Raw genomic sequence first — 18,612 nt, 5'->3', positions numbered from 1 at the left:
AAATTAAGTTCTGGGTTAATTATTGTGCAGTACGGAAATACGGAACTCATACGAAAGCTGCGAAAAGAAAGAAAAACTTACTTGCAAATTTAAGATTTAATAGGATTCGTAATCTCCAGATGAGCAAAGTTGAACCTTCTGCGTATTCGTTTGAAATCAAGAAGGGTTTAAGCTTCGATTGCAGTGCAGTGACCATTCGGGAACGACTGTTGAACGCTCGAAGTCAAAAGTTCGCAAGGAAAGATGTTAAAATGCTTACCCAATTTGCTAAAAGCCACATATTCCTCTTTGCTGGTTCTGGGCCTTGACAATACTGTTGGACGCTCGAAGTCCACGAAAAGTTCACAAGGAAACATGTTAAAAATGCTTATCCACTTTGCTAAAAGCCGCATATTCCTCTTTGGTGGTTCTGGGTGTTGACAATACGCCAGATGTCCATGTCACTTAAGGTTTCTAATGATGTCCTAAGGTTTTTCAGATGATTTGCAAATTGTTTTAACTGCCCCAATTGTAGTTGCCCATCTTCTATCGGGAAATTTGTGAAGGGATCCGGGCACATTTTTCTTAAGAATTTCCCAACGTTGGGCACTGCTGCTAAACAAGTTGAAACAATTTTGAAAAATTATAATATTTCAATTTTGAACAACACCAACAAATGTGATTACGGCAGGTTTAATGTACACACTTTGAAGGGATTTGATATCCTTTAAATCTCCAATTAACAACTAATTCAAAATATTAATATAACGGAAACCACAATTAAACCGAATCAAAAATTTAGTTGCCAGCAGAAACAAAAATAGAAGAAAAGAAACTCCATAAAAATAGAAACTCAAATAAATATTTGTGTTTTGTTTTAAGTTTCCGATCCCTTATTTTGACTTTACAAATTTTCAAAATAAAATAAATTTAAAATGTACGTTAAATTAAATAATAAAAGCGAAACAATTTATTACAACTTTCTTTCAATTCAGAGTTGCCCAATTTATATTCCCAAAAATGTAAGCCAATAATAATCAAGAGCCCAGATCGGCAAGCTTGTGACTGATAAATAGGTAGATAACATGCAAACAGGGGCCCAATTGTGAAAGCATGAATGATTTTAAATTTTCGGGCCCCTAAAAATAAGTGGGAATAGGTACATGTGTTGATGATGAATATAGAGTATATTAAAAAAAAACAATCTCCTCATTGCTTTCAATTTTACGGGCCCCTAGAAAATCGAGGGCCCTGTAAATTTCCCCCTTTCCCCCTCCCTCTTGACGGGGCTGATCACCAGATCTCAATCCAATAGAAAACATGGGGAGATGTCAAGATAGAGGTATGGAAAGCCAAACCTACGAATAATCAGGAACTGTGGAACTTGGTGAGTTAATCTTGGGAATAAATACCAATTGAGCGTTGTGAGTCTTTGGTGGATTCAACACAGCGTGAGTCGGTGTAAATCTATTATTGACAATAAAGATTACACTTCAAAATATTGAACTGAACTTTATTTTAGTAAAGTTTTTCTTTCTTTCATTTATTTTTGCGAATTCTTAGATGATTTTTGTCAAAGCCTTTAAAATACTGCTATTTTTTCTTTGACCAGTTTTAAAGTTTTAGTTAAATATAGGTATCAGCTGTATATCTTAGCGTTTCCAAGTGACAACTAGTCAAAAATTAGCTTGAAAATTCTTTTTTGTTTACAAAAAGTAAACTAATAGTAGAACAAACTTTTAAAATTATATAAATTAACAGTTGAATTTAATTTATAAACAGAATTACGAAACGGAGTAATAACCTTTTTTTTCTTATTCTTTTATTTATCCTAGGTTCAAAAACTCAAACGAAAAACAAAAACCAATTCACTATCAAAATATTTAAAATATTTCCGTTACCATTCATTATGTAAACTTTCTCACTTCTAATTATTTATTTAAATACCCGGATTGCATATTAGAAACTTAAGTACCTAATTCTTGTAGGTTTATATGAATCATATTTATAGTCAATACCTATATAAAAGTCCACCATAAAAGCAATCATTACCCACCACCTTAGAACCTTCTTAAATGACTTTGCCACTTAGAAGGCCTTTTTATCTGAGTGTATTTCTTCTTAATAAAGACTTTCCCATTAATCAACGACTATATGATTTATTTTCGTAACAATTTTTCTCGCGTAGAAATAATAAATATTATTGTTAAACAACAAATAAACTCAACCCGCCTTGCATACAAATTCATTGATAAATTACAAATAAATGCTATAGGTACATTATCTACATAGCAAGCCATAGCTTAAAGGGAAGATATCTGAGCTGAAGCGTGTATATTTGCATAAAGTGCAGTTGCTGTTAAATAAAATATCTCAAAAAAATAAAAACACACACAAATTAATGATTGTTTGGAATTCCCAATGTACACATGGCATCTATCTACGTTAATTGAAATTTTAAGGGGAATTTTGCTAAATCGTAAAATTCTTGGAAACATTTGTGTAAGTTTGTTGTTTTCTTACATTCAAAGCCAATATCTATTTATTGCAACTGCACCTCTTTTCATATCCTACAAAAATCTAAGAATTAGTTTTTTTAATGATTCATTGAAACTATGTTCGTTGGTTGTTTCAATATCGATAAAGAAAATAGTTACTGTCGATAAATGTGTTAAAATATTTCAATTGTGAAAAATACTTTCAAACGAAAAACTAGATGTAAAAACATAGGTTGATATCTTAATGGATGGAGGAAAATATGGGTTGCATAGCTTTAGTATTAACTCATGATATAGATTAAAACATTTACAACTTAAAACAGCTACCTGTATACAGTATGTAGATAATTCAAATTACGTGCGCAGATAATTCAGTAAGTAAATTATTCTTACAATATTGAAAATTATAAGCACGAGCGTAAAAGTACTTACCTAACCTACCCGTGTTATAACAAGAAAGGCATGATTCAAAGATAAGCTACATGTGGCACACTGTTAATGTAAATAATGACTCTATTTATTTGTAACTTGTTGAGTAGTTATAGAAAAGCAATAGTTTAAGATGAAAGGGTTTTTTTTCCTAGATGAACAACTTTGCATCGATAAAACTATTTTTCCGTGAAAGTCAATTGGCCTTATCACAGTCCACTTGTTAGAGAAGATTCATACTACGAATGACTAACAAAACTGGTGTCGTTACTTAAATGTTTAAACTAGAGATGTCACTTTTCACCGGTTTGCGAAATATGAGTCAGTTAGTGCACGTGCGTGCGTCGTGGACTGCGAACGGAGCCCATTACTTCGAATCAAATTATTCGAAATCTAGTTTAGATCCATTAAGAATAGCCGAATTATCTAATCATAGTTATAAGGTTGACATAGGACAATTAGAAAATAATACTTCGGAAATCGAAGAAGGTGAATTTCTTTTAGTGTGGAAAAAATCATTTCTTTCTCCAATTGATAAAAATGGTCCTAAGCAGTTATCAAGTATACCGAAACTCTTGGAGAAAATTATATGTGAAAAGTTGACATTTCTCCTTAAGGAGCATATTTCACCTTATCAACATGGCTTTATTGCAGGAAGATAAATAAACTCGAAGAAGGCTACCAAATTGATATTATCTATACTGATTTTGCGAAGGCTTTTGATAGAGTTAGTCATACTATTTTGATTGAAAAACTGAAACAATTTGTTTTCCACTCAAATATGTTGAAATGGTTGGAGTCATATCTAAGGGGTCGTGTACAATTCGTTTGTATTGATCAAATGCTCTCTAGTCCAATTATTGTTACCTCGGGTGTCCCGCAAGGAAGTCATATTGGTCCCCTTCTGTTTTTAATTTTCATCAACGACCTGGCTGATATCTTCTTAAATTCTAGTACACTTTTATTTGCAGATGTTTATAAAGTTTTTTAGATGCGTACATTCTTTAAATGATTGTATTCTTTTGCAAAATGATCTCCAAAAGTTAACAGAATGGTGTACAACTAACCAATTATTCTTGAACGTTAATAAATGTCAAATTTTTTCCTTTTGACGCAAATTTTCGAAAATTTCTTTTGATTACAAAGTAAATAACTTTGTTCTTGAAAGAGTTTTGGAGAAAAAGGACCTTGGTGTAGTGTTTGATTCAAAACTAAACTTTAGCAAGCATATAGAATATATTGTAGCAAAATCCAATTCAATGCTAGGTTTTATTAAACGTAATTCAAAAGACTTCAAGGATCTTTTTGTTCTTAAATCTCTATTTAACTCCTATGTTAGATCAAACTTAGAATACTGTTGTGTGATTTGGAATCCTTACTACAATATTTATTCGATTAGAATTGAAATGATCCAAACAAAATTAACAAGGTTCATAATTCAGAAATTAGGTTGGAACATCGAAATCCCATCGTACTCGACTAGATGTAAACTTCTTGGAACTCAGTCACTTGAAAATAGAAATTTTTCAAATTTTAAATCATATTGATTTTAATTTTCATATAAACAGATACACTTTGAAGAATATAATACTTTTGTTTTTATCGAATTAATTAATCAAACCATGTTTATAAAATTGTTATTTTAAGCACTTAATGTTATATATTATTATTCCTATTTTTTTGTTATAAACGATTATTTATTTCTTGACCTTTTGTAATCTAATTGTAGATGTTAAGATCTCTAATTGATGTGAATAAATAAATAAATAAATAATAGTGTGTCTTTTCTGTGAAAAAATAGTGACGCAATTTTCCAAATGTAAGTATTTAAGACATAATTTAAGTCATTTACGCATAACATTACGTTTTATTTAAGTAAAATATAATTAACTTCTTTGTTCAATTAAAAAAAAAGAAAAAAATGTTGAATTTTATGAAAACTATTTGGTGTCCGGGTACTGAATACCAAATTTTTAGCTGAGTTTAGTTTCCAGACAGGGTACTAAAATTTGTATGAAAATTTTAAATCCACATTTTAATATTCTTAAACGATATCTATTTTTAAGTCTGGTGATAAAAGGAATATAATAAACTATCGTGCAATAAGCAAACTGGCTATTATTCCAAAAATTTTAGATAAACTCGTTAAAGTAAAATTATATTGCAGTATTAAAAATCATATTTCTAATTCCCAACATGGATTCTTCAGTGGCCGATCAACCTCCACGAATTTGGCTTGCTTTTCTAACAAATGTTTTAATGCACTAGAAAAGCGATGCCAAATGAATGTGGTGTATACGGACTTTGTCAAAGCTTTCAGTAGATCACCTTATTTTAATTACAAAATTAAAAGCATATGGTTTTGATGGAACTTTACTAAAATGGTTTTGTTCTTATCTTATTGGTAGGAGGCAGATAGTGAAAATAGGTGACTTAGAGTCTTATCCGATAACAGTATAAGGTGTACCTGAAGGAAGTCATTTAGGTCCACCTTTGTTTGATCTTTTTATAAACGACTTCCCATCAATTTTATCTATATCTGAAGGTCTTATATTCGCAGACGATATATCAAAATATTCAAGGTGATTAACAAAATAAGTGATTGTCTTACATTCCAACAAGACTTATATAACTTCGAAAATTGGTGTAAGCATAATGATTTGCTTTTAAACATATCGAAGTGTTTTGTTTTAACTTTCTGTCGCAAATTGAATCCAATAATATTCGATTATATCATTGATGGGATAAAGTTACGCAGGGTTAGTGAATCTAAAGATCTAGGTGTAATATTTGATGAAAAACTATCTTTTGAATACCATGTCAACTATATTGCTTCCAAATCAAACTCTATGCTTGGTTTTCTTAAACGAAATTCTTCCAAATTTAAGGATCCGTATACATTGAAAACGTTATACTGCTCAATTGTTCGTACATTGCTGGAATATAATTGCATTATTTGGAATCCAGACTCAAAAAAATTGATAGATAGGATTGAGGAACTTCAGAAAAACTTTTTAAGGTACGCATTGAAGGCATTTCCAATGACCGGTAATAGTAACATGAATTATAGGAGAAGATGTTTAATGTTGGGAATGCAAACTCTTGAGTCGAGGCGTAGAATGTTCAGTGTTTTATTTATTCGTGACATTCTCTGTAATGATATTGTTTCTACAGATTTAATTTCTCTAATTAATATCTATGCACCAAGTAGAACTTTGAGAATGGGGCAGCTTATTTTTTAAATACCCCATTCTACAAATTATGGGCAGCGAGAGCCAATATCCCACTGTTGTAAAATATTTAATTATTTTTATGAAAATTTGGATTTGTTCTTAACTAGATATCAGTTCAAGTCACTTGTTTTAAATTTACTTCAAAATTCTTCTTAACTTTATGTTGTTTACTTGTAATTTATTTTGAATAATTCACTTTCAAAAGTTATATATGTATCTATACCGTTAAATTGTTTTTAATTATTATATTATTCTATTCATATTATGTTATATTACATTATATTATATTAAAATATTGTATATATTATATTAAGCTATAAAGCGAAATCTGTGGATGTACGATCGTAGATTGAAGATAAATAAATAAAAAAATAAGTATTTTGCTTAATTTAAATTAAGAGTATTGCATCTTTTTCTCATAATTTCAATAGGTACGCGGACAGTGTTTTTTTAATTAAGAAACTGGCTGTCCGGGTACTGACAGTATTTTATTTTTACTTTTTGGTAGGAATTTTAAACATTACTTTTAATATTTTGTAGATCTAACTCAATATGGAAGAAAATAATTTAACACTTGCCTTAGAAGACATAAGGAAAAATAAGCTAAGCTTTAGAAAAGCAGCTGTCAAATATGGTTTGTGCAGATCTTCCCTTCATGACTGTGTAAAAGGTAAAACTTTAATTGGTAAGAAAGCCACAAAAAAGGGACCAGATCCTTATTTAAAATTCGAGGGGGGGGGGTGAATTGGTGTGTGGTGTGCTGAAGTGTAAATGTGGGTTTCCCTTAAAAAAAAGATGATCATCTTCAGTGCAAAAATAATTAAGGACGGGAAAGGGGAAACCCCTTTTAAAAATGATAGACCAGGAAAAACATGGCTAAAATCTTTTGTAAAAAGGAATTCTTCTTTGGCTATGAGGAAAGCTGAGAGCATAAGCAAAGGCAGAGCCGTCGTAACAAAGGAAAACATTTTGAAATGGTTTAAGGAGCTGCAAGATTACTTGAAAAAGATAAACCAAGAGGACATCATGCAAGACCCATCAAGTATTCTCAACGGCGATGAAAGTAGTTTTTACCTTTGTCCAAAAACTGGCAAAGTTATTGCACCAAAAGGTTACAAGAACATTTACCTACCAGACATGTTCTGGTAATGAAAAAGAAACATTAACGCCCAGTGATATTATTTCTTAATTGTCATAAATCTCATTAGACGTTGGAGTTAGGTAAATTTTGCACCTAATACAACTTATATTATGCAACCAATTGACGTGAGTGTGTTTAAGCCTTCGCAATCTGACTCGAATTCTCGAAAAAGACTGTTCGCGAATGGCAAACTACAAATCTTGCACAATCACTAACGAAAAAAAATGTCTGCCCTCTTTCCAATGAGTATATTATGAAAAATAAAGATATGGCGACAACAATCAGGTATTGATTTCGTAAATGCGGACTTTATCCCTTGAACCCAATTGTTGTCGATTTTTCAAAATGCGTGAAGAACACAGCTGAAAACTTAGTACCTATGTATATTCTTTTTTAATATGTAATAAAGGTTTGGCGAAAATAAAGTAAGTTGTGCAACATTCTTCAGAGAACCCGGACCTATTGAGTTACAACTCTCAACTATTCTTGAGTGCGAGTTATGTCAGGGATGGAGCGGACCTACGGTTTTTATGCCAAATCCGAACAGGTGAAATACAAGTCAGTTTTAAATGCAATCAAATAAACAACATTAAATTTGTTTTGTGTGAAATTAATTTTTTTGAAACACTCCCTTTGACGATGGAATAGAAAGACGTTCCAGTCCCTCCAATTTTACGAAACAACTCGTTAATATGTATGTTTGGCTATAGGTTACTGATTGCTTGAAACGTTTCCGGATTGTTGTCATAACATTGCTCCTTCGTGGTTCCCAACGAAATTCCAAAGCGCTTAAAATCACAGCCCAGAGATTCCAGATCTAGTTCTACAATTTAAGTTCAAAAAAAGTGAGTAAGGGCCACTGTCGACTTAAACGTTGTTCCCAGCCTTTTTTTCCAAGAAAATTGGTCCAATGATCTCACCACTCAGCTCCCGTCTCTGTTAAGTGTACATACATATGTACATGCACGTAAGGGTTTTTCGAGACCCAGTTGCGGCAATTTTGTTTTTTAAAGTAGCCACCAAAATGATTAATTCGCACGAAATCATAATCAAATTCAAGCCATTCAAACACTGAAACCAATAAGAAAGCTAATGGTAGTGTACTTTCAATCGCTGAGTCAATTTGACATTGTAGGCGAATAATCCTTGATTTGTGTGCAAAATTTTTCTAAGGCTAGTCCGTGAAATGTTGAGATATATGGATAGTGGATATTCTTAAATTGAGTCACGAAATATCGTCTATACGCACCGTACGGCGACAAGGTGCCTATACGAGCCTCACTAACTTTTTGCATTTTCTGCGTACATAAGGCTCGAAGTACGGCCAAAACAACTTTTCCAAAAACGCAATTACACAAAACTCACTTTGGAAATAAGCTTTCAATACTTGTCAACGTTGTCCAAGTAGAACTGACTCATTTTATTCTAAGGTGGTATGACATTTTTAACATAACTTTAATAGATGGGCTACATTGCATACGAAACATCTTATCAACATTTGAAATAACCATAGTAGTCTTCAAAAATGATGGAAATCAAAACCCATAGTTTAAACAAAAAACGTATGTTTAAAACATTTGTCTAAATTTCAATCTAAAGATCTCCTTATATAAAAACACACCCTTTATCATATTAAAAATGCACTTAAAAAAATAATTCTTAACTTAGTAACGATTAAAAATTAAAACAACTTTAATTGAATTCTTGTAAATATTATTTCTTCCCACTACTGAATCATGATTAACGGATTGATTAAGTTATATCCTTAAGTTTTGATAAATTAAATACACATTTAATAGAAACCCTCCCTATTAAAATACCAACTTTTGTAGCTCGTTAGGAAGTTAGGTTCACCTAATTATCATTGTGGTCATCTTACATGCACCTGATTACCAAAACATATTATTTCAAACTTCAAAACTACCGCTTTTTTGTAATATAATTTATGTGGAAATGAGAAGACCTAACACAATCTTTTAAAGTATTTTTTTTTGTTATTTTTTGGGTCTATAAAATAAATTAATGTAACCTTCACAAGAAAAAAATAATAAAATATTCATGATTATTCTATTATCATCTCTCTAAATGAGTTCGGTGAGTTTCGAAGTTCATCAACTTTGACTGATAAACCTTTTAAAAAATATATATACATATGTGTGTATAATTATCTACTTTCAAAAGTGTTAATAAAATAAATAAACATAATTAACTTTCTCCATGTCTGCTTTGTGTAAGTCTAGGCAGCACTTTTCTCTTTATATTTCAATGCTGGATTCAGCAACTATAAAACTTAACAGCTACTGCGGTTACCTGCCCGAAGGGCTCCCTTCTTTAAAGTGATTAAACTACTAAAGCTCCATTACTTGCAATTATACAAGACTGATAGACAGACTAAAACTAAAAAAATCACAAGAGTTCAGCCCTTTAAGAAATTATGTCCATTCCATACTTGAGGTACAAAAATCCCCAATTAAGAAATTATGCATTATTCCTCAATTGGGATCCTTTCTGTCCATCAAATCTGTTTTTGCTGTTAGTATTTTTGCAATCAACTGAAGATTCCAGAGTTATTATACATGATCCTGAAAATACTATATATAACCTTCTTAGTCTATTTTGTATGTACTTAAAAAATCAAATAGAAATTCTAATAAAATAAAAACATTTAAAATGTTCAGCTGCCTAAATACGGCACTGCGACCACGAACGGTTATGGAGATGTACTCTTTCTATTTTAATAAAGAATTGCCAAGAAGTCATCTCCATTTAATTTTACGTATTTTTAATTCCACGCACAATTACCATCCATCCCATTAAGAAATACACTTTAAATGTGTCACAAGTTAAAGTTCAACTTATGTAAACCACTTACGAGTACCTACTTAAGTTGTGTCTAGCTTTGTGCCTAACAGTTTAGTTCTTAAATTTTCATAAATTAATTAACGAAATGAGTTAATAATCTTGATTATGGTCCAACCAACATCCGTATTTGTTTGTCTGTTGGCCTATAATTTAACCACTTCCTTCTTATTTAATTTATTATATTGTGTAAATGACATTTTACTTAAAGACATTTTTTAATCATTGCATCTTTTTGTCGTTTTTCAACAACCTTCCGCTTTATCTTGTACTTAACAAAAAAAAAAACAAACATAGCTTAGCTAGGCCCAGGCAGTCTCATTTTGTCAGATGATAAAATCTTTTGATGATGATCCGAATGATGAGACATTTTTGTGACAGAGTAGATCTGGAAATAAAAATATAGCACTTACACCAAATATGGTATGGGCCATGATGTTGTTTTATTTAACTTTGGGTTTTGGATGCCAGGTAGGTAAACTTTTATTGCATTCAAATATGGATTTAAATTCTAAGAAGATAGAAAATACTTAATGAATAAAGGTAGCTACAGATGTATCTGGGTAAGGACAGGTGATGCGATGCTCTTGAGAAAAAGGATAAACTACCTAAACCTACAATACATGAATTCTATATGTACTTCATTTTCGGGTGCAAATTTTGTCAAAAAAGGTTATAAATTCACTCATTGATGCCTTGAATTGTTTTGTTTGTAAAATAAGAAAAAGAGCAGGTGGTCATGAAGATCATAAACATTAAATTAAATTAATGCAACATATTCATTTTCGACTGGAACAAATGAGCTAAAATTATGTGGGTAGGTATTCCTACAACTTACCTATCTAGGTATATTAAGTAGGCAGAGGTATATACAATTTTGATTTTAGTTTCGAAACATTAAGATTTGAAGCTTAAAAATGTTTCTACATTTTTGTATTCATTTGTTTAAGCCAAATATGTATTTGTCTAGGTAATTTTATTTTAAAATATTAAGGATGATGAAAGGATGAATTTTAACGATCTGCAACAAGAAGCAATACCAAAACATATACATATGTAAATCAACCTTCGAAAACAGGCCTACGCGTCCTTATTAAATCAATATCTCGAAAACATTCACAGGAAAAAAATGTATTCATGATAACCTCTTGTAAAACTTGTAGATAAAGTGTTCGTTGTTGGTCTTTTTTATCAGTCGCCTAAAGGCGATGGTGTTGAGCTTATCGCAATTCGACCCAGTCAATTTTGTTGCGGTTTATTTTGTGCAAATAAATAAACATAAATTATTTTTGATGATCTTAACATCAAATTCGCCAACTTCATTGATAGATCTTAATATTTCCGGAACCTTCGCAACTGAAATATCTTGTATGATTCGTAATGCTGAAGGAAGCTAAGACTACTCTAAAAACAGCAGGATACTACACAACGTTACTTAAAAAAAACTCGAACCAGAAATATAATTCTCGCCTCCATTTCAAAGATTTGAACGAAGTTTGATAAGCGATAAAATACAAAATTTAATTATAGAAAACAAAACTGTTTAAAATTCGCTTGAATAATGAATACTTGATTGAATGCAAAATTGGACGCGCCCAATTTCTCAAGTCACCTATAACTCCATTTCTGCTATACCTACCTTTGTGTATATTTATGACATTTAACATAAATTAGAAAAAAATCAATCTGCTTAAATTTAATTCTCATATTATCATAATGCAACATATTTTGCATAAATTCACCGTTAGTTCCTCGAGTTTGTCTATGCCTCTATAATAGACCCAAAAAGACTCCACACCTAAAAATCTTCTTAAAATGTATATACAAAATAAAAAACAAATTATTCGGTTTCTAAAATTTTCCATTTTATTTTAACTTTTCTCATCATCACTTAGGAATTCAATAATATAAAACCAAAAAAATAATAATAATATATATTTATAATGTATATAAAGTTTATAAAAAAAAACATCTCAGTAATAACAAATGTGTTTATAATAATAAAAAAATGTAATTTTAGTTAACGACAAATAAAATTAATTTTGTTGCGGATTTGCAGCCCTTTTTTATTTATTTTTCTTTTTGTTTTTTGTTTTATTTTGTATGTATATTCATTAATATTATCATCACCTGCGAGGTATAAACAAAATGTATGTAACTTAAGAAAAATGATAATCAAGAAACAGCACAATTTGATTGCTTATGTGTATCTATAAATTTAACATTTAACAAAAAGAAGAACTAAAAATATCTATGAAGAGCAATGTACACAGATATTACATGTATTTATTTTTTTTTATTGTCACAAAACAAACATTTATTTCTGTGTTATGATTTGATTAAAAAAAAAGTTATAAACGCGTTTTTTCAAAAGGCACAATTCTGTATGATTTTTGTTTAAATTTGTTATTTTATTTTGTTTGCTCTCTATTATTTTTGTATGATTTAGTTGGAAGAACATTTTCTATTTCAATTTTTTTTTAACTAAGTTTTCTCTTGTATAACTTTGTACATTTCTATTTTAACAATTCAAATGGATTCTATTTTTTTTAATTTTTAATTAAAAATATTTTTCTATTTTAAATCAAAATATTTGTTTGTAAATTTTTGTATATAAAAAAAAATAAAAAAAAACACAAACTCGATTGAAGTCTTTAGATTTGCATTGATTAATTATTCAGTTTGATTTATTTATTTTTGTTTTAATTTAAGAATTACATTAAACAATATTCCATGTGTGTTGTGTGCTCTTGAAAAATCATTAAATAGCTTTTTACAATATCTTTTATTTTTTCTCTTTCGTCTAAAGATGTATCCTCATTAAATTGCCAAACTCACTGAAATTGTGAATAAATGTGTCTTCAGGATATTTGGGCAAATGTTTACATATATTTAAAAAAAAAGGAAAAAATATTTTGTTTAAAAAAAAAGAGTAAACGTATATTACCATGTTATGCTGTATTAGTTATTATTTTTTTTTTTTCATAAATGTTGTTACTGTTTTAGGTTACATATATCTATTTATGTATGAAGCTTTCTAATTACACTGAATAAACGAAAAAAAAAATAAACTTAAAATTTACTATCAACAGTTGTTTTTATTAATTTGTTTTACATATAATTACTTAACAACGTATTTAATAAACTTTAAGTAAATATATCGAAAAAATGTTTAAAAACTATTGAAAATAACTTATATTAAAAAAAAAAAATACTTATATTTATAGAAAAATAAAAAAAGGGAAGAACGAATAAAAGAATTTGTTTGTTTTATTTGTAAATATAACATTTTTGTTGTATATTTACTCATAATATAATATTATATACTCGTATGTTCTTATTTAACCAATTTTATTATTTTCTTTTCTTCTTTTTGTTTGTTTTCATCAAAAAATCCTATTATTTTTTTTTATTTTGTTAATAATTTGTATACAATATATAATATTCTGTTTTGTTTAGTAAATATTTGGTTAAATATTGTTTTTTTTTTCTTATTTTTTTATATTTCAAAGCATTTATTTTAATTCTCAACTTTTAATTAGTTTAACGAAAAATAAAACGACTGCATAAGAACAATTATTACCCCTGATTTTGTTTTGTGTGTTTTTTTTTTATTTTTAAAAAGTTTATTAAATTTATTATACATATTTTTTTAATTTCATATTTTGAATTAATTTGTTTATAAATTTTTCGTGTATAAATAACAACACTAATCACACGGCAAAATGAAAAAAAAAAAAAAACAAATCCAGTTTATTGCCGTATTATAATCATTTCTACACTTAAAAGTAGTGTTCTAATTTGTAACCAATTTAGTAAAAGGTACCTATATTCAAAAACACCCTAACTAGCTTGAATAATCCTTCTAACAACAACTCTAAGAGGGCTTTACGAACTTTTTGTTGAACAATTATGGTTTTGAACCTTCGCCGTCTTCCCTTATCAACTATATCTATAATTCGTTTTCATCAAGAATAATATTAGGTATTAATCAAAAATACACTTATTTTATTTTATACAAAAAAAAAATAAAAAAATTGTAAAACTAAAAAATAAAAGAAGATATTTTCATTATTCAAAACTTCATTTTGCGAAAAGAAAAACTTATTTCATGCTCATCATCATATTTCTACACTAGATGGCGTAGATTTTATTTATTTTTTATTTTGTTAATAATAATATTTATAAAAGGAACTGTAATTTTTTCATTTATACACATTTTTTATAATAATATATATTTTTTTATATATTTATATTTTTGCTTAACTATTTTTTTTTATCGATGTTATTTAAAGTTTATCAATTATTATGAATTTCATTATTTTGGTTTTTGTTTTACATAATATTATAGAGAAAGCAACAAATAAAAAAAAAAAGAATTATACACAAATTAATGTGTGTCGCTAGATTTCTTGTTTTTATTTTTTATTTGCTTTTTTTCATTATTTTATTTTTATATAATAATAAACACTTCTACACAAAAAAAAAATATTATAAAAATCTTTACAAATTAACAAAGAAAAAAAAAAGCACAGAAGTTTAGTTTTAAGTCAGTTAAAGGGTGTTTATATTCTTTTCATTTTTATTTATTCAATTCATTATTAAATTCATAGAAATTATGTATATATACGTATATATATGTATTTACGAAGAAAAAGGTGAAAGGTGTCTTATATAGTAAGGTAGGTATGCATAATATAATCATAAAACAAATGTGGATTTCTATTTTGTTAGTTTTATTTTACATATTTTATTAGTTTTTAGTTTTTTTTTTTTTAAATTTTGTTTCTTCTAAGTTTAATTTTAATATTTATTTTTTTCTTGTTTGTAATTTTTGTTAGATAAAAAAAGGTGTTCAAAAGATTTGCATTGTAATCAAATTGTATATTCGTTAATTCTATTTGTACTATTTTTGTTTAAATATTCCATGATTATGGTTAGCCTTGTTTATTTACTTTTCTTTTTTTTATTTTTTTTATTTTATTATCATTCATAAAGGGTGTCAAAGGATTGATTGATTTAATAAAACAAGTAATATTTACATATTAAAAATAAAAATTCAAGATTGGAAAAAAAAATAAAAGATATTGTATCCGTATTTCTCGATTGTGAGATACACGTGTAGCATGCAAAACAAAACCGAATAAGATACAAATTATTTAGAAAAATAAAAATCGAGAGGGAGAAAAGCATGCACTTCGGGCGGGCAGCAAGCACAGCAAGCATACTTGATATTCCCAGTTTGTGTTTAATTTTTTTATTATGTTTTATTTTTTTTATTCGGTGTTTGTTTTCAATGTTGTTTTTTTTTTATTCTTCAATTTTGCCGGCCGGCGAATTCATGTTGAAAAAAGAAATAAGTTATTATTTTTTGTTTTATTTTTCATTTATTTAAATATGTATAGTGTTGCACGCGAGGCATAGTAAGTAATACAATATTAGTAGTATAAGAAGAAAACAAAAATATAAAAAAGGAGAATTAAAGGAGAAAAAGGTATGGTTGAAGATTGGAAATGAATCATTGACCTTTCTCTTTGCCGGCAGTGGTATCGCTTGGAATTGCAAATAGCTACACGTTGCCATTTATATTGTTTGTTTGTTTGTTTTGCTATCCATTATACAAATCAAATTCATTCAATTTATCTTTTCTGTTTAAAGAATGTACACAAAGTAGGTACCTACTTAGATAGATTTGAAGCGCAACGCACCAGACGAATAGCATAGAAAGATTGAAAATCGGTCAAAATAGAATGTCAGAGAACTGGGCTTCCAGCATAGAATTTCAGAGTATGTTAAAATGGCAAAACACGTTTAAATCAAATCGAATAAAGCAATTAAGCGACACGAATGATTTTTGCTTCAAACGAGATATAGGACTTAAATTTATATATTAAATAGGTATATAGAAAAGAAAATGGTTCGTTATTTCTTTTTTTTTTAATGAAATATTATTTTAATCCAATTAAGTAGATATTCGTAATTTTTGTTTAAAAATGTTTTTAACAATTATTGTCCAAAAAAGAAAAAAAATTCAGTTTCTTTATCTAATATTAAATATTTTGTTTTGTTTTTGTAGGTGTGTCAAAGGTTAAATCAATCGCTTGACACAATTTATTATTGTTGTTGGTATATATATATATATAGGTATATATTGAAATGCATTGACAGTATAGTAAAGTATATATATAGTAGTTAAGCTCTTTAGCAATTCATTTAAATAATTTTGTATATACATACATATATAAATGTCATATATAAGTGGATGTATATTTATATATATTCATATATATTGAAGATAAGAATACAATCGTTTGAAACCTATTCTAGAGCGAATATTTATAATGAAATTTTTTAAGAAAAAAAAAACACAAAATATAATATCATTAAAAAATTATATTTTGTTTGTCTACTCTAAGATTTATCAATTTGTATGTATATAAGTATATATATAATTAAATATAATGTGTTAAGATAAGATAAAAATAAAAATTAAAAAAAAAGTATTTATATATATTTAAAATCCTTAATGAAAATCGACAGTTATCGGCCTAAAGGAGATTATCACCTGACCATAGTGTTTTTTTTTGTTTTGTTTAAATATTCTAATTTATACATATTCACATATGTACAGATTTTATTCATTTATATGTATAATATATAGTTTATTCATATAGAATATATAATAATAATAATAAGAAGCAATTTTTTGATGAAAACATTTGTTGTATCCCTAAATATCATATTTCAATTGTTAATTTTTTGTTTTATTTTGTTTTGTTTTTTTTTTCAATTCTTTCCTATTCTTACCCTTTGGTCACAGATTATTTACCCTTTTTTTTCTTTTTCTTTTGATATAGAAAAGAAAAATTTAATATATATTTACAGCATTTTTTGTTTGTTTTTTAAAAATAACTTTTAGTTACTTGTTTTTTTTTTTTGTTTTTGTTTAATCATCAACACCCTCTGGTGGATTTATGTTGTTTGGATCGAAGTTGATTTAAAATTTCCTGACGTTTTCTCAATTGTTCTTTGAGCATTTCTTTATGATCGCTTAAATGTTGTTCCTCACGCGTAAGATTCTCGCATAATTTAGCTGCTTCTCTTAGGATATTTACCTTTGGTGCGCGTTCCTTATCCTTTATGCTGGGTATTTGTTTTTTCAAAGCTTCAAATAAGTTCTTAAGACCAATTCGACGTTGACGTTCCATGTCATTGTGTAAATTACGCTTCTCGATGGTATCAACCTCATCTAAGCTATAATGTCGTTTAATCGAAACACTCGAGGGTGTTGTCTTTTGTTTTTTACCACGATGACGCTTGCTCGGTGGCATAAACTCATCGGAATTCGAACCATTTATGATGACACTATTGCTGCTACCACTTCCACCACCTGTTCGTATACTGCAGTTAGCTGCTGCAATACGTTTTCTTGACGATGACGATGTACTGCTATGATGGTGATGATGATGATGATGGTATTTTGTTGATGACGATGACGAAGATGAGGAAGAAGAATAAAGACTACTGCTGCTGTAGGGTGTACTTGTTGGCGATGGATAACGAGATGCAGCTAAAGATGAACCTGATTTGATTGGACTTACAGTGCTGTTTGGTGTATAGGGTAAGTCATATGAGACCCGTCTTCGTGGTGGTATTGTTCTTATGCCACCGGGTGTTTTAACAATACGAGCAGCTGAAAATTTATGAGCGACTTTTGTTTGAAGGGCTCTACGATCTTTGTCTGATGGATTTGTTGGGAGTTTTTTATCACCAATTGATACAACATCGATTTCTTCATCTGAAATGAAAAATAGAAACAAAAATTGATTAATATTTTAAATATTTATTTCAACATCTAAGAAAACTTTTATATCTTTTTATAGGAAGAAAATGGAAAGATCGTGTTGGATAAGGAATCGATTTTGAGCTACTTTTTTTGGAATATGAGTTTGAGCCGTACTTTTTTACTTCCTAAGGCAGATATCTCGATTTTTAAACATTTTCTAGGTTAAAAATTGTTCCAAATCGTCAGATGTGAGACTGGTATTAAAAATAATTGATTTTAAAGATTAAAGTGAAATTGGCATCAATACAAGAAAACTTATGTCAGTTTTAACAATATTAAAATTCGACATTTTCATTAGCAAAAGGGGGAGAAAAGCCAATTGTAGGTTCCATTTTTCTATTACATCATTTTCCCAACTCAGAATCACAATAACGTTGCAGATATTGTAATTTTGCTGATATATATTTTTTTATTTCTAAAATAATTACTTTCTGCATTGCAGATAATAAATCTCCTTATTGTAAGTATGTACAAAATTGTACATCATCATAAACCCTCATCATCAGCATCTTATACTCATCTTCGTACTATCCCAATTCAAAACCCTTGAAAGAAACTTGAAAAAGTAAAATGAATTTGCCCTTTTTATTCTTTATCTCTCATGATATTATGTTTCAAGTTTTTTTT

At 28.5% G+C, this 18,612-nt stretch overlaps 1 protein-coding gene across 2 annotated transcripts in view; it reads right to left on the bottom strand.

Moving 5' to 3' along the window:
* Positions 1 to 12,833: 12,833 nt before the first annotated feature.
* Positions 12,834 to 18,612, bottom strand: part of LOC129947883 (myc protein) — a 151,565-nt gene continuing 145,786 nt past the window's right edge. For both annotated transcript variants that reach the window (XM_056058633.1, XM_056058632.1), the window contains one exon: positions 12,834 to 17,937. In XM_056058633.1, the coding sequence (XP_055914608.1) occupies positions 17,093 to 17,937 (845 nt within the window). In that variant the 3' untranslated portion in view covers positions 12,834 to 17,092. The remainder of the gene's footprint in view (positions 17,938 to 18,612) is intronic.

The sequence above is a fragment of the Eupeodes corollae genome, chromosome 2, assembly GCF_945859685.1.
Source record: "Eupeodes corollae chromosome 2, idEupCoro1.1, whole genome shotgun sequence".
NCBI lineage: Eukaryota > Metazoa > Arthropoda > Insecta > Diptera > Syrphidae > Eupeodes > Eupeodes corollae.
Note: the sequence above shows the minus strand (reverse complement) of the source record. Positions and strands in the feature narration are given on the sequence as shown.